This window comes from Astatotilapia calliptera, chromosome 7 (genome assembly GCF_964374335.1).
Source record: "Astatotilapia calliptera chromosome 7, fAstCal68.1, whole genome shotgun sequence".
In the NCBI taxonomy this organism is placed as follows: Eukaryota; Metazoa; Chordata; class Actinopteri; order Cichliformes; family Cichlidae; genus Astatotilapia; species Astatotilapia calliptera.
In genome coordinates this window covers 35,188,878-35,213,161 of record NC_137428.1, presented here as the reverse complement: position 1 = coordinate 35,213,161, position 24,284 = coordinate 35,188,878, and the positions used below count along the sequence as shown (strand labels likewise).

At 37.8% G+C, this 24,284-nt stretch overlaps 1 protein-coding gene across 1 annotated transcript in view; it reads left to right on the top strand.

The window, feature by feature from the left end:
* Window positions 1–24,284, top strand: part of cacna1bb (calcium channel, voltage-dependent, N type, alpha 1B subunit, b) — a 157,877-nt gene that overhangs the window by 76,067 nt on the left and 57,526 nt on the right. The window contains exons 13-24 of the mRNA XM_080303293.1: window positions 7,093–7,165; window positions 7,449–7,566; window positions 8,038–8,105; window positions 8,522–8,628; window positions 10,630–10,692; window positions 11,523–11,564; window positions 14,353–15,108; window positions 17,314–17,489; window positions 18,140–18,269; window positions 19,251–19,380; window positions 20,182–20,241; window positions 21,177–21,283. Coding sequence (XP_080159419.1) covers window positions 7,093–7,165; window positions 7,449–7,566; window positions 8,038–8,105; window positions 8,522–8,628; window positions 10,630–10,692; window positions 11,523–11,564; window positions 14,353–15,108; window positions 17,314–17,489; window positions 18,140–18,269; window positions 19,251–19,380; window positions 20,182–20,241; window positions 21,177–21,283 — 1,830 coding nt within the window. The remainder of the gene's footprint in view (window positions 1–7,092; window positions 7,166–7,448; window positions 7,567–8,037; window positions 8,106–8,521; window positions 8,629–10,629; window positions 10,693–11,522; window positions 11,565–14,352; window positions 15,109–17,313; window positions 17,490–18,139; window positions 18,270–19,250; window positions 19,381–20,181; window positions 20,242–21,176; window positions 21,284–24,284) is intronic.

Here is a 24,284-nt window from a genome sequence, read left to right as displayed (position 1 = left end):
TTGGGCCACACTGAAAGCCATTTTATTTGTCAGAGAACTACATTAAAAACACCAAAAACATAATGGAGAAATTTCAGTTCAGTGACTCAAGCTTTCAGCGGTTAGCCTTTGTAGACGCCCTGTTTCCAACTGCTGTGTCAGCATTCACTCATCAGTCAAAGCTGCCACATCTCTAACTTTGACCCTTTGTAGTGTTAAAAAAAAAATCAACATCTGTGCAGTCGAAGAGTCTGTTCGTTTTTTGTGCCAGGCTGTACAGTAAACATTATTATTAACAAGGCGTCTATGTGGGCTGACTTCAGTTTAGAGCAAACTTTAAGTGGCCATTCTAGTTTTTCTTATAACTTAAAGTTAACACATTGACACTGTTTCTTATCTAATAGCAGGATTTGCCACTTATTTTATGAAAAAAAGTGAAATCAGATAAAAATAAATAAATACTAAATCTTGGGTACTGGTTGATGACAAAAATTATTCAAAAATCTAAAAACCTATAATATGAAAATATTTTAGCTGCATATTTTAAATAGTCATGTGTTAACAATATCCATTGCCGTTATTTATACAATATTAGCTGTTGTTGTTGCTGTTGTAAATGATGTATGATGTAGGAGAGTGCGAGCATGAGCTTGTGGGGAGTTTGGCCTTCTATGACTCTGATTTAATGAAGTCTCCATGGACGACACATGGAAGCCAAACGGTATGCTTCCAATCCTTATTATCAGAGTAAACAGAAGCCTGCACACAAAGGGGCAGCAGCAAAATGCAGCATCCATTCTCAGATTCCACTAATCCCCGGTGAACGAGGGGAAAAAAGACAGAAGTGTGGGATGGAGAGAGAGTTTGTGTGTGTATAAAACAGGGAATGAAAAGAATAAAAAGAGGGAATACCGATATGATGTGAAGTGGAGAAATTGGTGAAGAAAGCAGACAGGATGAATTAAAGACAAATCATTTCCCCAAAATTTAGGGTGATGATTTGTCACTTTTTATTCCAATTTAAAATCATCCTAACACAAATAGTGTAAAGTTATGTACCCCAAGGTAAAGTTTATGTAGCTGAAGCATATATATGTGTGTGTGTATATATGTGTGTGTATATATGTATATATGTGTGTGTGTGTGTGTGTGTATATATATATATATATATATATATATATATATATATATATATATATATATATATATATATATATATATATATATACATACAGGTCTATACAGGCCAGAACATCCAGACTGGCCAACAGCCTGTATCCACAAGCTGTGAGGCTCCTGAACTCTCTGCCCCCCTCTCACGGACAATAACCATATCCAACTTCTTAATAGCAATGAACTGGTCTGCATTGGTGCATCATATCTTTATTCTCTTCCCCCTCCTGCCCCCCCCTCTTTCTTAAATAGATAACTATTATATCTGATATCATATCTCACAGTACAATAATATTGAATGGGTTGCATTGTTGTATTTTGTCATGTTTCTCAGGTCTTTGTCTGAATTTCTACGAACATTATTGCTAAGGATTGTCTTATTGCATTGGAGTCACACTGGGTTAAATATGTACACTTGGGTTTTAAGGGGTATTTATTATTTTCTTCTTTTTTGGGGTTGTATGGAAGCCCCAAACGCAATTTCATTGTTCTTGACAATGACAATAAATAAATACTACTATATATATATATATATATATATATATATATATATATATATATATATATATATATATATATATATATATGTATATGTGTGTGTGTGTATATATATATATATATATATATATATATGTGTGTGTGTGTGTATATTTTACAATTTATATGATAAATTATTTTTATATAATAAAAATAACCTTGCTCGAAATTTGAGATCAGTTTGAGGTACCTTAGAGTCGATGGTTCTATTATTAAAAAAATAGATAAAGTAATTTGAAAATGCCGATGTAACACCACAACAGGTCAGATTTTGCAGGAATTATTATTTTTTTAATATTCTGTTTTTAAAAAGATTATTTTACTAAATATCAGTATTTATATTGACCTGAAATTATCCATGACTGGTCAGAACCAAGTATACATGCATACAGTACACACACACACACACACACACACACACACACACACACACACACACACACACACATGTGGCTACAGCTGGGTCTGCTCTTTTGCACCAACAGTCGCTTTGGTAACTGTCAGCGCTCCACATCCTCTCCTCATCTTAAAGTCTGTTCCTTTTCCTTTTGCCTCTCTTCTACATGTGGGTTTGACTTCCAAAAACAATTTTCCCCAGCATGTTCCATTCTGGTTTTTGCATGACATATCACATGCTTGGGATTATATGGCTGTTAAGACATTAAATTTTTATACAAAATTGCAAAATTAATTGCATTTCAACTCAAATTTACAGTATTTGAACCCATATAAGTCATTTTAGGTGAATACTTGTAGAATGCCTATTGGAAGCATTCAATGGGAGCTTGCTATATAATTCCTGAACTTTAATATGCATCTTGCTTGACTATCGCATGAAAACTTTGTCAGGATTATGCTGTCTTCTGAATTCTATTTTTTCAGATTTTTTTATTACACCTTGAAGTCGGGAGACATTCAAGGTGTAAAGAATATTTATTTATATTTGATTGTAAATTTATAAAGAATTTTTCAGCTCTGCATATTTTGCTTTAAAACTCACCTGCAATTTTGTTCTGATTACTATTTTTTATTGTTTACTTTGTTATTTTTTTTATTGTAAAGCACTTTGATTTTAAATGTCCAATATAAATGAAACAATAAATTAATAAATAAAATACTTTTTTGTTTATATAAAAAAACTGGAGATCCATTCAAAGAAAAAAAAACCTAAAAAACTAAAATATAAATATTTTAGTAAGAAGCATTTTAACTGAAATCCAGGATGCCTAGAATTAAAGGTATCCCGGTTAAGGGCTTTCTACACAGGCAGCAGCTAGCAGCAGAGTAATGATAAGACACATAGAAAGTCATTGATATTCAGTCACTTAAAGCAAAATCTATGCTAGCAAGCAATTGTTTATAAATGATATGACACTGTTATATGTAGGATTTAAATGTTAAAATAATGTTGGCTGTACACAGTTTTACACAGTATCTCACAGTCTGGTTAGACGTTCAAATGTACTGACCAATTTACTAATATTTCTCAAAACTTTAACTTTATCCAACTTAAATAATGCACATTTAATTTGTAAATATCAACAGCTACCCACAGTGTGGTGTAGTTCCAACAATAGCTTTAAAGATAAAAAAAAAAGACATATGGATATGTGGAATACCATGCACAATGCTTGCTTTCTTCTTTGTTCATACTCAGTCACAACTGAAAAGCATCAAAGGTGGAGAAGAAATCACTCAAAGTATGGGTAGGAAAAGAAGTTGGGTTTGCTTAAAATGGGTATAGTGATAATTCATAAATCTGTTGCTATCCATTGGAACTCTGTTGCCACCTACATACATATAAATTCACATTAGTTACATATATTCAGTCCAGCCAGAACCTTGAACCCTCCACAAATCCTGAGTCAGGTGCTTTACAGCAGCGGTCCCCAACCCCCGGGCCTCGGACCGGTACTGGGCCGCGAGAGTTGAGGCTCAGGTGTGAAATGTATGGTTTTCAGGGTTTTTATCGGTTTTCAGTGTTATTTTGTTATCGTTTTTATTGTTAACTCTGTTTTCCTGGGTCTTTTCGCGTGTGTTATGAATAAATTTTCTTTTTTTTTGGTACCGGTACTAGTTTTATTTATCCGCGACACCTTAAAGGCCGGTCCGTGAAAATATTTTCGGGCATAAACCGGTCCGTGGCGCAAAAAAGGTTGGGGACCGCTGCTTTACAGGACAGAAATTTTAATAGCAAAATGACACACAAAATACAACCAGTTGAGTGTCTGATGTGTTGTGCCCATTTTGCAGTGTGACACAAGGACCGGACACACACAGCATCGACAGTTGAATATTTACTTGCAATGTTTAATGCCACTCTGAGTTATGCAGTTTTCACACTGCTCAGCTGAGTTCCAGCTCAGCACACACCGCTCTCCTCCAGCCCCTGGCAGCTACTGAAAACGGGGAGGCATAGTTAGTGAGATGGAGGTCAGCTGTGTGGGTGAGCCATCCCTTGACACCACACCCTGAGCTCACTACTCCACCCCTACCCTGCAGCTGAGCCACGCCCCGCTATATGCAGCCTGACTCAGTTCGATTGCAGTGCATTGGCATGTGATCTGACCACAAGAGAATTTAATAAACCAGAAGATAAATTTGAAACCAGTTGACTAAATCCGTCTTAAACTAATTTCTTTCTTTGCTTTTTAGAGGAAAGGTGAATATAAACTAAGTAGAATTTGAAACCGGTGAACAATCATTTGTTTTCTCATATTAAAAACAATCACAAGTGCTAATTTTTAAAATAACATACATTTAAAAACAATACATATTTCCCATTATTTTGCCATGAATTGAAATTTTTTTTTTTTCTTTTATCCAACCTCAAACATTTCTTATACCTGCCTTTTTATTTTCATCATTAACTGAATGCAGTTCAAATGATGAATAGTAGGAATGCAGGTTCAGTTGAATGACCGACCCATCCTCATGCATTTCTGTGTCACTCTCTCATTGTCTTCTTTAGTTTCAAGACTGCGGATTCAGGTTTTGGCAGGTTTGTTGGGTCATGTGGGGGCTTTTTGCAAAGATTTAGAGTCTCTTTGTTGAAAATGTGCATGTCTGATGAAAGTATGTCATTAAGCTAGAGCCTCTTATTAACGTCCATTATATAGTTTCTAAATTGCTTCAGTGTCGTAGAAATCCAGTAAAGAGAACTGAATCCACTTTGGATCCATTATATCAGACATACATATTGAAGTCTTGTGTTTATCTTAATACTAACATACTTGCAGCAGAGAATAGCTTTAAAGGTTGTGTGGCAAGAAGATATTCTGTTAGTGAAGCTGTAAATACTGGAACGTTATCTTATATTCTTTGGTGATTTCTGTTGGTGCCTTTTCCGCATGTTCAGTTTTCCATTCAGGTTTTCTCTTTTCTTGAGCCCAAAACAGACTGGCACTTTCTGATGCATGCCAAGATAGCCATGTGTACTATTTTATGTGCTTCATACAAGTTACTTTAATTTTAAGGTGATGAAGCATGGAAACAACCAGGCTACCTCTTGTCATTTAGCACTTCTTCTGTGGTGTTTTAAGTGTTTTAACAAAAGAACTGAAATCAGCTCTTTGGTGAAGAATTGTGTGAAAGGAAGAAAAATGTATACTTCACATTTTACTTTATCTGCTGAACTTTTTTGATGGTTAACATGGCATGTGAATTGGTTGATTTGCTTGTGAGTACAGCAAATGTAGCAGTGTGTTTTGGACTTAATAGCCGTGAGCTTTGGCTACCTGGTGACCATTATGTCCTTCTGTTGCATGTCCCTCCTCCCATCCTTCTCTACAAGCCTTTATCAATACAAAACACCCCCACCACTTGATGTAAGAAGACTAAGCTCTCCCTGGATCTTTAAAGAAATCCGAAAAGCCTACTCCCATCAGTGTATTGTGCTTCTGTCTTTGTGAGGACGTGTAAGTTTTAGACATTTTTGGAAGATGTGTACATTTTGTATGAACATGAATTCAAAGAGCAGTTAGAGCAAAATATGTAAGTGTAAATGCTGGCATTTGATTTTACCTACAAAAAGGTTGGGAGTTAAATGTTCGGTTTTTTTTATGATCAAAGGATAAGTAAGGATGGTGACAATGCATCATGTAGCATGTTTAATAGTAAGTTTGGTAAACTCTGGAAAATTTTCTTGTGTAAAGCTTGTGTAAAAGTGTAAATTAGTTGAAAAAAAAGGAGTAGGTATTTTACACTCTACCGTTACATAAGTACATAAAAACAATACAACCCTTGTCTACTGAGAATCATTACAGTGAAGTAGAAGCCTACAGAACTCAAAACAAAAACTGCTGTTAAGAGCCATGCACACTACAGCAAGAGCATTTATTAAAATGCATTTTTGTTATTTTATTATGTTATTTCATTTCCATTAATTACTTCAGCTGGCCTCCTCCTACCTTCTGGCCCTTGATCCCCTACACTGGCTGCACTGTCCGAAGTTATGCCTTGGCTATGGCTGACAGGATAAAACTAGCCAAATAAATTCCAATCTAGCCTGCAGAAGGTTGCTTCTGCACATGTGTAAAAGAGTTGGATTGCCAATGAATGCATTCCTGTTTTAATTGAAAATGATAGCTGACTGGAATGATAGCTGAAAATTACTGGAAATGAAGCTCTGTGACCTTGAACATGCCACTTTTTCTCTGCTGAAGCTGTTCATTTTCAATTTACTTTAACAGATGTCACCAGAATCACTCAGCATGATTGTAATCTATTACTTTAAGCCCTGCTGTCAGTATTACTTGCTATTTAAATGTATTAATTTATAAAAATGTAATTGTGATCGTCACCTTTCTAGCAAAAGTCAGAGAATATTTACACAAGATAAAAAAATAAAAAATAAAAAGCCACAAATATATAAATATATAAATGTTGCAAGGCTTTGAAGTCTCCCCAGTTCAGAGATGGCATAAGGAATATTAAATCCAGTCTGTCTCATGATCTGCTGTCAGTTTGTTGACAGTTTCAATAGCAAGGTCTTATGGATAAATGAAACAACAAAAGCAATATCCATGTTATTATAAATTGCATTTATCCTTTATAATTGTTGGGATCAGGAAATGATCATTGAATGTCCTCACAGGTATAGAAGTACAAATGTGTGTGTGGTGGGGGTGTTGCAGATGGGAAACAAAATGAAGAAAATGATCCAGTTGTGACTGCAGTGTGAAGCTGTCCTTTTTTGTGCTCTCATGTTTCTCATGTCCTGAAACATGTATCGTTCCTCACAGCTTTCTTTTTTTTTTATCCCATTAATCCAAGTGACTTTCCTGAACTGCAGGTAGAGCCCATTAAGACCTGACTGGAACCTCGTTTTTAACATTTGCTCTAATGGTTTTGGTGTTGTTGTTTTTTTCAGTTTGTAATTATGTTGTTGTGAATCCTTTTTAGGTTTAACTTTGAAGATGAAACTCCAACAACAAACTTTGATACCTTCCCAGCAGCCATCCTCACGGTGTTCCAGGTAAAACAAGAAAACAAAACATTACACATGTGTGCAATCATGCTTTCCAAATGAGAACAAGAGCATATTGACACTATGGAAAAATAAAGTTTGTTATCAGTCATTTTAATTAGAGCAAATGAGGGGTCTGCATATCTCCGTGTGCCCTAATGAGCTCACTGATAATCCTTCAATTAACCTGTACTCATAAGCCCTCACTCTGTAAAGTAATTTAATTCTGTGCTCTGTGAGATTTGCATGCTCCTTTACAACCCAGCCTCACTCTGACTCTCGTTTCCCTCAGATTCTGACTGGCGAGGACTGGAACGCAGTGATGTACCACGGGATCGAGTCTCAAGGAGGCGTTCGCGGCGGCATGTTCTCCTCCATCTACTTCATCGTCCTCACACTCTTTGGAAACTGTATCCTTTTTGACATCACAGCATACACACAGTCAGAAGCAGTGCCCATCAATTACAGAAAAAATTTAATTGCAATGTAAATGCTGACCTTATCAACAGTAAACATTTCATTGATACATGTAAATGAAATGTTATTGCAGGGATGTTTTACTTTGGATCATGCTACAGCCAACTCATGTTACAAGTTAAGTCTTTCAAGCTCGTAAATATAGGCTGAAATGGGAGTGATTTCTCTAAAAAACAAAGGTGATGAAAGATGAGAATTTTTTGCCAGCTAGCAGTGAGTTCTTACTCTGTCAGCCGTCATGTACTCTTGTGAACTTAAGGTGAAAAATTAGGCCCTGCTCTGTCAGGTAAACTGACAGATCTATTCAGCATCAATTTTTCAGATTGCTACTAGTTTGGTGGGAAAAGCCAATGAATACTTAATCTGTCCAACTGTTGTTGCTCCTGAGTGCCGTTGTTATTCAGACACCCTCCTGAATGTCTTCTTGGCTATTGCCGTCGATAACCTTGCAAATGCACAAGAGTTGACGAAGGTAGGCGGGAAAACCAATCCAGCAAAAAAAAAAAAAACCCAAAACAAAAAAACCACTTGCCAGATGTTGATTTTTGAAACACAGTAAAGACAGATTCATCCTTTACTCCTTGAACAAATTTCAGTGTTGCTGAGACACCTGGCAGAGTGAGCTTTTTCAGCAAGCTTTTCCTGGGTTTGATGTGATCCTATTTTCATGGCTATATTAGGGTTATATATGGCTGAAAACAGATATCAGTCTTGGGTAAAATTTCGACAATATCAGATGACACAATTAAATTCTGATTGACTTTTTTTCCCTAAACAAAGGTCATGACTGCCTAATCTGATTTTGCCCAGAAAACTATGGAGATCTGTTGCAATAGTAATATATTCCTCTTAAGCACAAATTAATGTCTTGGTTGTCACTGGCTGAAGGATGAAGAGGAGCAGGAGGAGGCAGCCAATAAGAAGCTCGCTCTACAGAAAGCTTTGGAAGTGAAAGAAGTCAGCCCGATGTCAGCAGCCAACATTTCGATCGCTGCGTAAGTTTCTCTTTCCCCAGACAGCAGCGCTGTTCAGTCCCACACGGAAATAAAACTGTATGATACCTCTCCGTAGGTTCTTCCCTCTCAGTCTGACATGTCTGTGTGTATATTTGTACCCTGTTTGATTTGTCTGTGTTCTGAACTTCTCATCCACTCCCATTAAGTCAGTGCCCCTGTGGTGTTTCTTATTTATTACACCCTACTCTTTACCCTCTTTAATATTATAGGCAATTAAGGAAGCTTCAGTGAGTAATACATGTGAGTTTCCACTAGCAAATTTCATGATATTATTTTTTTATTTTGCCCTTGAATGTTGCTACCTGCTGCTAAAATGGCATTTTATAATCAAAGCTGTTGTTTGATTTACAAATGATGCAGCTCTCCATTCTGCATCTTTAGATGATAATCTCAGTAGTATTTTAGATATCGTGTCCCAGTTATTTCTCTCTGTCTACTAAAGTTAGTGAGTAATGATTAGCAAAAAATCATAAAAATCAGCGCAGATACTTGATGTGATACTCAAAGTTTTCTGAGGATTCTGCAGTCTTTGGAAAACTAAGTACACTGTTAGGAATTAAGAGTGTAAGAAGTATAAATAAAGTTGGGCACTGCTAATAGAATTCAAATGCAAATGACTTGAAAGTTTAGCAGGTTGCTGGTTTGTGTTAACACAATGTCATAAAAATTACACAATTGGTCTTCCTAGCAAATTCAACCCATGGCCAGACCATGCAATGCTCAGAGAAACATAAAGAAGTCCAAGAGCTACATCTTAGACTCTATAAGCCTCACTTAGCATTAAATGTTAAAGTTAATGACAGTAAACTTGGAAAAAGACTGAAAACGTGTGACTTGTTTGGAAGGGTTGCCAAAAGAAAGGCTCTTTTCTATAAAAAACAAAAAACACAGGAGCATGATTCTGGTTTGCAAAGCTGCATCTGAACAAACAGCAGGATGTCTGGTACATGCTCCTTTGGATAGAGGAAAGTGGAGATGTTTGAATGTAATACACAGTGCGCACAGTCTTTAAATGCTACATTTTTAAGTTTAAAACTTCAGTTTTTTTCTGTGTTGCTATGAACAAATTATGGGTTCATTGCATTTTTTTTATGTGGTCCCAACTTAAAACCAAAGCAATTCACATGAGATACTCATAAACAGCGAGTAAGCTTAATGCAAATCATAAACAGTGAGACATGAAGACTAACATTAAGCATGATGACAGAGACAGGGCAACACTGATAAAAAATGGAGAACATTTTCCTATCTTATTCACTAAAACAGCAACAATGCATTGTCTCTGCATTGTGTTCGTACGTGATTGTTTCCACTTGTGTGTTAAAAAATTCTGCATAGGTCTTTTTGTGATGACATTTTTTTTTATTCATTTGTAAAACTTGCTCCTTAATTGCCGTCGTCCTCACTATGAGGTCAGTTAGAAATTATTACTGCCGTAAATCCCTGGCTAGCCGACTTGTTCCCCATTACACTGCTCTTAGTGTTATCACGTGGCCCTGTGCATTAGTTTCAGCCTTGTCAGACATGTTTAGTTTGTGCATTGAACAGTGTGCTCACACAAAAAGTCAGTGGGCTCATAAGAAACTCTTTATTTTTACTATCTGTGTTGAATGTGCTGTTTCAGAGAAACTCAGGGTTTCATTACAAAACTGAAGACAAAATCTAAGAATCTTCATTTGAAATAATTTTAAATATCTAAATATGTTTCAAATTCAACATTTCATTGTAAAATATAAGATTACATTTTCCTCTTCATATGTTTTGGATTGAAACTCCTGAATGGTTTTCAGTTTCAGTTTTCGTCATAAAGATGTCACACGTTTTTCCGTTGCTGTTGTGTTATTGAAGTATTTGCACAGATTAGTCCTTTGCTGTAACACAGAAGGCAGGGGGCAGGTGGAATGTCAGTCTTTTTGTCCACCTGCCCCCTTCGGATTTGTGTCTCATTTTTTTTCCTTTGTTTTTGTTCTGCATGTACAGTTTTGTAAAGCAAAATCGAGATGCACTCTCTCGCAGGTCGTCCATCAGCAGCATTCAGTCACCGTGAGTTATCACTCTCTGTTACAATATTCTCCTCCTGGTCTCCTCTCCTCTCCTGTTTCCTTTCCTCTTTGCCTTCTCTTCTAGTCTTTCATCCCTTCTGTCTCCTTTCTTCTCTGCAATGCATTGTTTTTTTCCCTCTTTACATCTCTTCAAGTTCTTGTATCCTCCCACTTTCGGACAATCTGTGCTCTCCTCCAGTCCTCTCCTTTCCTCTCCTTTCCTCTGCACCTTCATAAAACTAAATTGTGTTCTGTCATAACTTCGTTGCTATTGAAGTGAAATGTATTTATGGTTCTTCTTTTTTAAGTCATTGAAACTGCACTACAGCAGATGGCACACGGTGCCACTGTGGTTTAATTTTGACTGTAAACTGTAGACTGTTGTGCCTCTGCCTAGCCTTCGGTGCCTACAGTAATAGATCTTCAGCTCTGTGATGTGAATAATTTGTCTATAAATGTTTAATTTCTCTGCTTTGCTACTACCACAGGCAGTTTGGCATTTCCATTCTATTTGTTATTGTAGACTCCAGGCTGTCACTAAAAGAAAAACACAACAACAACCAGCTTTTGCTCTCCCTCCTGGTGATCTGCTCTCTTAATTGATTACGGTGCTGCTGGAAGGCCATCGCACCTCTTTGAGTTAACACTGGTTTCTTATAAGGACTGCTCTTCTTGTGTTTTTGAGTGTGCATGTGCTATGTCACAATATCTCACCAGTTACTCTAGCATTTCTAGCTTTCATTTCTGCAATCGCCTACATGTATTTCAGTAGTTCACCTGTCGGTGGATACCTGTCCTGTCCTGTCTTCTGTCTCCCTGTCTGTCTCTTAGGAGTTATACTGTCTACTCCTCCCCCGCTCGATGTGTCTTGAGGTACAGGTGATAAAATGGAAATAAATGACCTAACCCATAAAACTCACAAATCATACTGTGAACAGGAGCAATATGCATTACATTGATGACAACCAGGAATATTATTACATTAAATGGATGCTCTATGTTTGATTTTTTTATTTTGAGAAATAAAAAAAGCTCCCATTTCGCCCCATAATTATTATCCCAGATCATCTTCTCCTAAACTCTGCTATTACCCACCGCATGATTTTCCTGCCTGAACCATTTGCACATGACTCGGGTCACCCTGTGCAATGTCAGTGAGGCATGCCATATTAAGAAGTCCCAGTAAACGTTTTGATGTTGTCTGCTACAACAGCTGTTCTAAGTTTCACATGATGGTTGAAAAATACTTCTAAAATAAAAGTTTTAGTAGTAGCTGTAGTATCTTTCTAATAATTGACAAAACAAACTTATCTTGCATGTGGGAAGAGTTAAAAAAGTATCCCTACAGATTACACTGTTATAGTGCAAGACTCCCAATGTCCTGTACAAATAAAATACCATGCACCATGCAACACACAATGAGACAGGAATAAATTAGCATGTATATATGTATTAATATACATGAATATGTGCTTTTTATTTGGAATATAGACATCTGATAATACTAGAATTAATACGCTGTGTGGACAAGTACGTCAATCTGTAAGGTTTCAATAATCTAAAATTCCAGACTTTCAATAAAATGATGTTGTGATAAATAGCAAGTATCAATATTTATTTATTTATATTTTTTTATTTGTAAGGGAGGATTCATTGGAACTACTAATGTACATGGAAACGTATGCACACCTCATGACAACGTTAAAATGACCAATGTTACTGTTTTAATAAAGTTTACTGACGTCTTTAATAATAATGGATTGCATTTATAAAGCGCTTTTCGGGGCCCTCAAAGCGCTTTACAATTCCACTATTCATTCACACACTGGTGGAGGCAGCTACAGTTGTAGCCACAGCTGCGCTGGGGCAGACTGACAGAAGCGAGGCTGCCATATCGCGCCATCGGCCCCTCTGGCCATCACCAGTAGGCGGTGGGTGAAGTGTCTTGCCCAAGGACACAACGACCATGACTGTCCGAGCCGGGGCTTGAACCGGCAACCTTCCAGTTACAAGACGAACTGCCAACTCTTTGAGCCACGATCGCCTACAAAGATAGTTTTGGCAAGATAACACAAACCCAACAATTCCGCCAATGTACATGCTAAATAACAGGAATATCAAAGTTTTGACCCTCTCATTTTATTTTAATTTCTGACATGCACCACCATGCAGCAATACTCAATATAATTTGTTCCACAAATTTACAAAAGATTCTAAGAGTTGTCAGGGGGATAGATTACTGTGCATGTTCTTGTTTAAAGGACTAAGCACGCTCGGTCTGCGCACAGCAATGATAGTGAGTTGGCTAGTTTGTAATGCAATAACAATAGTACATGCCCATATTATAATACAGGTTTCTAAACCTGTGATTTATGTGTTATGTGGTTGCTAGACAACATGATGACCTTACAATATGCAACATAGATCATGTAGGGGTCTAAGATGTAGCTGTGGTAGGGTTTGTAGCTCAGCTTCTGATCGTGTAGGAGGAGTTCATGGACGGAGAGACTAGAATTTGTGTATTTTAGTAAGATAAATATCTGTAAGTAAATGCTCAATTTATGAAATTAGTGGAAAAAAAATCTCATCTTATTGGTTGTTACTTTCAAATCTGACCTCGGGTATAAACTGGGTACCTGTATTAAGTTTGAAATAGTTGTACATGTGTCCATTTATTATTATAAACCTTTGTTTTTTTTAGCAAACACTCACCTGAGTGGAAAACCTTTCTTTGAGCATATAAAATACTTTTATAAAATGTGCAAATCTCTTATATACCACAAAAAGCCTGCTTGTAGTCTAAAAGAGAATGACGCCTTAATAACAACATGTCAGATTTATACCAAGGAGAAGTGAGTTAGATTGGAGAAGAAAATTTTAGTCTGTGACTAAAGAAACTTAAAACCCTGCATTAGATTTATAATGTAATTTCAGAGATTTATAATGTAATTTCACAACATTTAAAAGCTTAACAGTGTAATATAAGACATACTTAGTGGTAAGAGAATTAAATGTCAAAATATCCAAATTAAGAATAAGGATCTCCTATTTAGACACAAAAATAATGCTTCATGTTTATGAGGACATAGAATTATTTTCTGAATAAAATGCGAGTAAAAGTTTATTCATTTAACTCATTAGTCATTAAAGAAATTGTACCTGGTACAAACATATCAGGTAAATTTCATTTAACAAAACTCCTTTAAATATAACTGTTTACATTCTTTAACAAAATGACATGAAAAATGTACGTGTCATCGAATGACTTAAAGCCAACATTTTGCCGATAAGTAGATATTTTTTCGAGTGCACATTGCAAGAGTGTATGCTGTGTGAAGACGTGTACGAAGATTGTAAGAAAGAAAACTGTAAGAAAAATTGTCAAATTTTTCTATGTTGGTTTTGAGATACATATTCATGCATGGTAAGTAAAGGTTTCACCATTGCACACATCTGTGCTGACGCATCCATAGGCTTGTTTCTAACTCACTTATCCAGCGTCATTTTAAGATAAATGTTAGAATTTGCAGATGACAGTGTGACTATGGGTGAAAGTGTGGATTGTAATGTTCACCTCATAAAGTAGAGCTAAACGTGTTGTATGTCATTACTTACTGCTGTTCCATGATCTTTTCCTGTGGGTTTTATTCGATGTTTGCAGCAAAGAGCAGCAGCGTTCAGCGAAGGCTATGTCAGTGTGGGAGCAGAGGACTAACCAGCTTAGGAGACATAACATAAAAACGAGCAGCGAGGCCCTGTACAACGAGCTCGACCCTGATGACCGCCTATTGATGTCCAGCGCCCTTCATCTGCACCCCGACATGAAGACTCACCTGGACAGGCCCCTTAGGGTGGAGTCCAAGAATGGAGACAAATCCAGCAGGGCCCCCGAGGGAGGGTGGGAGGAGGCAGGGGATCTCCGGCAGGATGACAACTTTCACACACACTCCAGGAAGCATCACCGCCACCACGACAGTAGCGGGGAGAGCAGAGATGAAGGAGATGTCCGGGGAGGGAGGCACCACACCCATCACAGCAGGAGCAGAGATCACAATGCTGATGGTCCACAGACAAAAGAGAGGAGAGGGGAGATGAGTCACAACCGCAATGGAGGGCAGGGGCACAGGCACCACCACCACCAGACCGGCTCCCCTGAGGAGGAAAATAATGACCTGCAGGGAGGAGGACGAGGAGGAGGAGATAATAAGGGGCATCACCACCATCACTCACATCGTCCACCTAAAGAGGGGAATGGGATGTTGGCAAATGGTGCACAGTCAGAGCAAAGGGGTAGAGGGGGAGGTGGAGGAGATAGTAATGGCGAGAGGAAGGACCGATGCTCTCGTACGGGCAGAGCTCAGACAGCTCTGGGTGGAGATGACTCTAAGAGGAACAAGAACGGAAACAGAGGTTACAGGTAAAGCTGCAGATTTTGTTGTTCATATAAAATGCTTCATTTTCAAAAATAATGACCTAATCTTTCAACTTAAACAACACACTATACTAATACACTTTATTTAAGTCGTAATGTGTCCAAATAACTTAATTAGGTGTATTTACCTCAGAATATGTCATAAATGATTGATTGACTAATGATTATCTCATTCACTGGCTGTTAGTTAGTTCTGACGTTTGATGATTATTTGACATCTTAAGTGTAAACAGTAATATGTAAGAAAATATGACATTTTATAATACATTTTTTTTATAATACTTCTTCATCCCATTCGCTTTGGTCAAAAACCTTAGTGCAAATTTTGCTTTGTTATTGCTAAATGTGTAAATTAATAACTGTTTTCCATGTCAAGTTAAAAAGATGACACAACTCTGTGTCAGTGTTGCAAAAAAGTGAGTTTTTGCAGGTGGAAGTTCTGATTGCGTCTGTAACAACAGACACAGCCAACAAACACCAAAGTGCTTTTGCTTTTTTGTTGTAATTTTCTGATGCAATGTGTTTTGAACAGAAGTTTTTATTATTGTTGGTTTCATCAGCACATTTAATATATTACTGCTCCCAAATACAAACTGCAGCTCAGTAAGATTAGATTTTCGCTCTGCTTCCCATTTCTTCATTCCACATCCATGACAACACTGTTTCTTTTTTCGTAAAGCCAGTTTTAGACAACAACCTATCTGAGTGGACATTACCAGCACTCCATGTGCCATTAATGGCCTTTACTTGTCATTCTCATTTGATGCTTGACCTCGAATCAAGTCAAATAATTAACTCCACCAAAATTGGTTTCTAAATAAGTTCAGCAAAAAATATGAAGACACAGTTCTGCTGTCAGGTGTAGCTTCAGTCATAACTTGTCATAACTTAAAAAAACATTAATCCACTCTGAATTTCGTCTAAGTAGCGTGGAAAGAAAGCAACCTTTTCCCTGTGTGTGGGACAATTCCCACTAGGGATTAAATACCTGGGACTCTCCACCATTTGGTTCTAGAAGACCAAAGAAGCTTCTCAGATGAGAGGTGAAACCTCTTTAAGAAAATTAAAGGAGTCCAGCTGCTTTCTCTCGTGGATGACTGAGAGCCCACACAGACACACTTCGACTGTCTTGTTGTAGATCCAACTTTGAGGCCCATTTGTAGCCATCATCACTCCATGGGCGAATTGATCTTGTCAGCACATCTGCAACCTGGGTCAAATGGTTTTAGTTTGGGTTATGCACCCTATCATCGTATTTTTGTTCTAGGAAATTAGTCAAGTTTATTCCATTGAAGAAATGACAAAAACATGAAGATTTATTCAAGAAGACCTATTATCTTTTTCACACAAAAAACCATAGTGTGGCTTTTATGGTCTGTATTTACTAAAACTGCCAGTTGAGGATCTGTGAGTCACCTGTACTTGTCCTTTTATTCACGCTGTTCAATAACATGTTATTTTTTTCTCCATGTATTGGCCTTTCTTGGACGTGTTTGGACTGTAATCAACTGCACAAAGACTGATACTTCAGATTAGTGGCTATGAAAACAGTCTGTGCTTGAGACTCTTGCAGTCATATGAATAATAAGTTTTTACAGAACTGTATGCAGTCCTGGCAGAAAAACCCCCCAAAACGAGGTATATCTTAAACTCAGATTGTTTTGATTGTTTGGGGTTCCCAGGAGAAAGCTTCTTCTCTCTAAAGAGAACATGGCAACAAGGCTTAAATTTGAAAAGCTGCATCTCAATAAACCACAAGAAAGCTGGAACAATGTCAGATGACACCAAAGTGGAGGTCTTTGTCCACAATGCACAACACCACATATCAGCACAAACAGCTATAAAGCACAATGGTGGAGGGGTGACGATTTGGGCTTGTTTTACAGCCACAGGACCTGTACAGTATTTTTAACTGAACAAGAAGTCAGACATACAACAGAGCAGCTGAAAAATAAAAGAATCAAGTTGTTGCAATAGTCCAGTCAGACCTCAACCTGATTACAATGCTGTGGTGGGGCCTTATGAGAGCTGCTCATGAACACCTGAACTTATTTTATACACTGATACTATATGAAATTTGTGTTTTTAGAGCTACCTTGTGCTTCTTTGTACAAAAGGGAAAGGAAACAAAGTTTGGGGGTTTTTTTTGTTTTGTTTTTTTTACACTAAACCCATCTTTTTTTTCTCCAGGGAGATGGAGCCAGATGCTGAGGAGGAGAGCTTTACCTGCAGTCCTCAGCAGCCTACAGAGGATGTTGACAACCAGAAGAACTCCACTAGGGCCAGCCAGGCTGGCCTCAACAGCAATGCTATCCACATTCCTGTCACCATCACTGCCCCGCCTGGAGAAACCACCATCATACCCAGTGAGCATAGTGTGTTACTGAGACGGGAGGTGGGGAAGGATAGGGAGGTTAAACATATTTGTGTTATATTAGCTCACTGTGTTACAAAGTTCAATCAAAAGTCCCCACATCTCGTGATTAGCAAAGAATCAAATGAGTGAGTAGACTTTTATCACACATATAAAAGCAGCCAAATATCCTAAAATACAAAATGAGCTGTCAAAAAGCACAGTTTTATTTCAGCTGACGATGAAGCCCACACACTGTGAAAAAATCATGCCATAACACTTGTGTTTGGATGACTTTTTTTTTTAACCTTTTTAATCTGAAGGAGGAAAAAAGAAAATTTAACTTTTTTATTCAGAAATACTGCATCTCTTCAAGGTGTCTGTAAAAGTATGTGTACTTGTTTGTGAGCTAAGTTAATATTCTTCCATGTGCGAAAAACAGTTTTTCATAACATAGCTGTCACACTTAATCTTGACCCTGCAACCACGATCTTATGAGAAATGTCTAATTAGTGAAATGATGTGTTGTATATTTCTGTGAAGCGCAGCTATAAAATGCCTAAAGAAACTAAAAGCCTGCATTTAACATCCATAGAAAATACCTCACTTTTTACGGTCTGTGCTTCTTTGAGCTAAATGAGCGTATTTGTTTTTGCGCATCAGTGAACAACATCGACTGTGACAACCTGCAGCTCAGTGAGGAGAAGAAAGATCTGGAAGAGGACGAGGCAGCTAATGGGCCTCGGCAGATCCTTCCCTACAGCTCAATGTTCATCTTCGGCCAAACAAACCCGTAAGTTGCGAGGTGACTCAGCGGACTGGCGTGGGGTTAGCATAAACAGCATATTGAGAATTAAAAGCTTTAATTGATTTCATTCAGGTTCCTCTTTAAAGCACTGAAACAGTCAGTGGTTTGCTTATGTCTGACTCTTTAGTGGTTAATAACAAATCACCGTTATTCTCACTTGTCATGCTTAAATAAATCCTTTCTCTTTGGGGTATTTCATGCCTCACCTACACACAAAGGCAACAGTCACTCCCAGAAGTGGAGCTCTGGGTGTAGCTTCAATTTGGAGTCATTTTCTCTGTGAGGACCTGTTTTGGGGAGGAAAGCAGCAACTGCAAATATACAGTACTGTGCAAAGGTTCTTGAACCATCCCTCATTTGTTTTAATTTTGCTTCCACGCAGTTTCTTGTAATTTCTTTTAAAGTGGTCACGGGCAATATTTTCCAGGCTTTCCAAAGGTCTTCCAAGGCTCTTCTTTGGACATTTGCTGCTTTTTGGATCCTTTCCTCTTCGCCCAATTAGAACATTACTTTTTGTGCATCCTGGGGTAAATTCTAGCTGAGTAACTGGAAGGTGCCACCTCAAATTCGAGGCCATTGGACGCTCAAGTGGTCTCAAGATCTTATAGACAAGTGAGCTAAAGCATGGCTAGTTAAAATTTCAGCCTTAAGCTTTTAAGATTTAACACAAGAATTGAATCATAGTCAGAAGCATAAGATAAAATGCAGATGCTATAGTAATGCTAATGCTATAAATTAAAAAAAATAGTAATGCTATAAATACGCAGATGCTCTATAGCTCTGTGAAACGGCATAGTTCAGCGGCAGATTCATTCCCTACCTTCATGTATTGTTTTGGATATGCGTTTGTCCACAGCCTGTTATGGAAGGATGTCACCTGAAAGCACCTTGTGAGCTGTCACTGCTAAGCGTGTAGTACATTTGCTCGAGTTTGTGCGTGCGTGTGTTTATATGTTGGTCTTGCAGGGTGCGACGGCTGTGTCACTATGTGGTCAACCTACGCTACTTTGAAATGTGCATCCTGACGGTCATTACCATGAGCAGCATCGCCCTGGCAGCTGAAGACCCCGTGCAAGCCAATGCGACGCGCAACGATGTGAGTCAGGCCTACATCAAGACTTCATAAATAAACATCTGGAAGTACACAGCAAACACACTTGTTGTCAGACAGATAAACACACATGGACAAGTATATGCATGAAAACATGCAGGCTAGCACAGGCCGGATGAGGATTCACACATAAACACGTCTCATTTGGGCTGACTGACTGATTCATTTGGACCGATTGAGAAGTTCTTCCTAACAGGATCTGACAGTTTATCCATGTTGAGGAATGAGTGGTAGGAGGCACAAAAACAAACTTTTAATCATTTCTTGGTGAAATAACTGATTCGCAAGTGGTTCAGAGCCAAAAATCCAGTAACTATCCTGTTTTTGTATTCTTTACATCCCTGTGTGATATGTTAGCCCATGCTGGGAATAAGGATGATTTTTTTGTTTTGTTTTGACAGACGAGCACAGCTAGTTAGTATTGTAGTCAGGGGTGCAGAGGGAAACTGTGTGTGTGTGTGTGTGTGTGTGTGTGTGTGTGTGTGTGTGTGTGTGTGTGTGTGTGTGTGTGTGTGTGTGTGTGTGTGTGTGTGTGTGTGTGTGTGTGTTAGTTTTTGGTGAGCGTGTGTGCCTGTTGTGAGGTGTTAAGGTAATGTGTATCTATGCAGTACAGTGCAAAGCTGACAGAGTTTGAGATCTTTGGCAGGACATAGGAACACGTTGTGCATATCTGGTCCATTCTTACACACATATACACACACCCTTTCAAAGACTGAAAACATCTGTCACTGGGTCTGTTAGTGAGTCATTTTAAAGGATATTTCCTTATTGCTTAACTTTTTGTAGGTTCTCAAGTACCTGGATTATGTCTTCACTGGAGTCTTCACCTTTGAGATGGTGATTAAGGTGAGAAGGATGGAAAAATCAAGGTACATTTTCATTCGAGCCGCATGAGCTATGAAAACCTGCTGTGCAAGATTTTAGTCAAACGTCTGCAACATCTGTGGTGAGCTAAATGTAAAGATTGCCTTGATCAACACTCAACAAAGCTAAAAACACAATCACAAAGTAATAAAACTACATTGACACTTTCTCCAAAAATATTGCATTGGTATAATACTTGATAGATGCCTTGATCGCTAAAATACAGAAAATTATTTGATGCATGCATCATCAAAAAAAAGCATATTCAGAAGCAAGCATGTCACTCTCATAATCAGCTGCTTACATCCTATTGCCTTTAACTGTTCTTTCACGTGTAGCATGTCTTTCTCTACTTTGATAGTGGTATTTTTTAAGCTGCTGCAAGAACCAAAATAATCCAAGTCAGAGTCCTGGAGATTTGAACCTAAAACAGAAGCCAGACACCCCGCTACAAGGAAGAATATTTGGGTTTTGCATCACTTAATAATGTAAACTGGCTCACAGACTTCTCCATAATAATTAGTCCAATTAGGAAGCAGCAGGAATAGTTTCATGACAGACATTATTTTCTGTCGGCTTGAAGATTCTGTCCTTTTCTGGATATATGCACTGTTTACTTATATAGTATAAGATACATATAAATCTGTTTCAGTTTGGGTTTTTTTTTTTATCTAATAAGGATTTGTTTCATAATGAGCTTTCGTCATTTTTAACCAGATTTAGCTTGTTAGATTTATTTTTACTTTATGCTTTTGACCTGCTTATAACCACATCTGAGCTTTAATGAAAAGGCCAGCAAACTGTGGATAGCATGTCACTGACATCACTAATTGGCTTTGTGGTTTTACGTGGAGATAACACTCCATCCCAATGTGTCTAATTTAATTCTGTAATTCCATCACTCTCTGCGACTCCAGATGATTGACCTGGGACTGCTTCTCCACCCTGGCTCTTATTTCCGTGACCTGTGGAATATTCTGGACTTCATCGTGGTCAGCGGAGCTCTGGTGGCCTTTGCCTGCTCGTGAGTCAACTTTCCCTTGAATTTTTTTCTGTTCATTATTTTATCATCCCAGCGGTGCTTGAATATAATGTACACCAACCACATAACAAGATGTGGAAACCATCATCATTAAAACGCCAAATGGTTTGTTTTGTTGCCTCCTCTCAACTATCCAGTGGACGAGCATTGTGAATTTTAATGTGCTCGTCTTATTGTTTTCCCATGAATTCCAAGACTTTTGTGTTGCCCAGCGGTTATTTTGCTGCCATGATTATGTTACATAAAGTCTTCACAGCCCCTCCCTGCTAGTTGGCTAATAGGTCATGCACAATTTGGCTGATAGGTTTAAGGCTCAGGTGGAGACAGAAGGACAGGATTTTCCCATGACTGTCAGGCTCTAGCTGCCATCTAGTTGGTACTTTGGATTTAATGCCTTATACAGAATCTGCTTTTTGAATATTCGTTTTCTTCTTAGTGGAGTAGAAGTTCGAACATAGTATGGATCATGGACTGTATATAAAACACTGCATCAACTTATTTACATTGTGCATGAGTTATATATGAATGAGTTTAGGGAAGGTAACAATGTTTACACACATCTTTTCTATACATTCTGTAAAATGTTTATGTCATTTGCTAGTTTTACGTCTTATTTAATATTGTCAGGTATTTATTTTAAATATATGGTCGGATTGATGATAAAGAAGGCCATTACCATCTTGTCATAGACAATTCACTAGAATGCTCATGTTTAGGCTTCAAAACAATGGCGTAAACCATTAGGTGATAACATGGTGGCCATGTTTTGTCCATTTTTTATATACAGTCAATGGCATGGTTATAAGAACCACACTGTTTACAGTGTTGTGAGAAAGTATTTGCCCCCTTCCTGATTTCCAAATTTTTGCACATTTGTACATGTTTCAGATAATCAAATAAATTTTAATTGCGAATAACCCCACGTAATTACAAAATTCATTTTTCTGTTTTTTCAGATGATTTCATTTATGAATGGGAAAGTTATCCAAACCTACCTGGCCCCATGTGAAAAAGTAACCTGAAATCAAGTGTTTATGTGGCAATGAGTTTTTCATTTGCTGTGGAGGAATTTTGGCTCACTCTTCTTTGCTGAATTGTTTTGATTCAGCCACTTTGGAGGGTTTTCGAGCATAAACAGCCTGTTTAATGTCATGCCAAAGCACAACAATTTGATTGAAGTCCAGACTTTGATTAGTCCACTCCAAAACCTCCTTTTCTTGTCTGGATTTTTTTTGAGCCGTTCAGATGTGGACTCACTGAATATCCCAAGTTAACTTGAGTTACAACGCTTGTCTCGTCAGTCCACAGAATATTTTGTCAAAAGTCTTGGACACCATCAAGATGTTTTCTGTCAAATGTGAAATGAGCTTTTGTGTTCTTGTTGGCTAGCAGTGGTTTTCTCCTTGAACACTCCCATGGGTTTTTCCCAGTATCTATCTTATTTTTAAATTATGAACTCTGACCTTAACTGACGCGAGTCCTGCGGTTCTTTAGATATTGTTCTGGGTTGTTTTGTGGCCTCCTTGATAAGTCATCAATGCACTCTTGAAGTACTTTTGATAGGCTGGTCACTCCTGAAGGTTCAGCACTGTTATAAGTTTTCTCCATTTGTGGATAATGGGTTTCAGCGTGATTCGCTGGAGCTCTAAAGCCTTAGAAATGGCTTTGTGACCCATTCCAGAGTTATAGATGTCAATGACTTTGTTTCTCAGCTGTTTCTTTCAGCTGTGCCACGATGTGATGTGGTTAATCACAGAAAGATTCATGATTTAGCAAGTGGGACACTTTTTTTCACATAGAGCCAGTTAGGTTTGCATAGCTTTCCCTCCCTTAATCAATGAAATAATAGAAATGTAAAAACTAAATTTTGCATTTACTTGGGTTATTTTTATTTAATACAAAAATTTAGGTAAAAGAAGAAACTCTGGAAAGGCGCCAGATTTTTTTCATTGCATTTTTTTTTATTGTATAACCTGCCCTTAGATACTGTGGTGTAAGTCAAAATTAAATCCCCACTTGCACTGTAATCTGAGTGGATTTGACTCCTTATTGGTGAGCATTCTTACTGGTATCAGTAGACTTATTCTTGTTACCTGTATTTCAGTATATCTCAGTACAACTGGTTTGGAAATCATGTAAATAAATGTTTTCCAAAGCCAGAGGAGTTCTGGGTCTCTTGAGAAAGCTGGTGATCACACATTTCGTTTTGAACAATGTTTTCAGGGGCTTTTTGCCACTATTTCACACACTGACTGAAACTCTCCACAGTTGCTTGTCACGTGTGTTTTTCTTTGTAACGCTTTCTGTCTCTGATTTCTCTTTTTCCCTTTTTTTGTCTTTTGCCAGCACTAGGTTGATGCTTGTCTCTGTCTTTTATCTGTTGCTGACTCTTTCTCTGTATTCTCTCTGTCACTTTTTCTCTTTCTTCTTTGTTTTCTGGCTTGGATTGCTTTCAGGAGCCTTATGGGGTAATGCCTGCTCTTTCTGTCAGTCTGTCTGTTTATTCATGTGCATATCTGCCCGTTTGAATCACTTTTTCTCCACCTTAGCTCGTGGTATTTTCAGCAAGGTGTTGTTTTTTGTCTTCTCACAGCTAAATGTTTTGCACAAATGTCATATTTTGTTACTTTCTATTTTTATCATCGCCACCACAGTCACGATTAAAGACATTGCATTTCCTCTGTTTGTGTTATGTAACTATGTTGTGTTACATCTGTATTCGGGTTACATAAGAGCAATTACCCGTTTTCCATTTATTGGACATATTTTATGTGTGTTAGAAGCTACAATGTACACAGTGCACAGTGGACCAGTGCTGAGATTGAACAAAACACAGCTTCAAAAACATATCAGACGTTTGAGCTTTCATAGGGTGATTCAGGTCATTATGAACACAAAGAAACTGAATGATGCTGCTTATAATAACGACGCAAATAAATAAAAGAGCTAAATAAAAACTATTAAACAGAGTGAATAATAGATG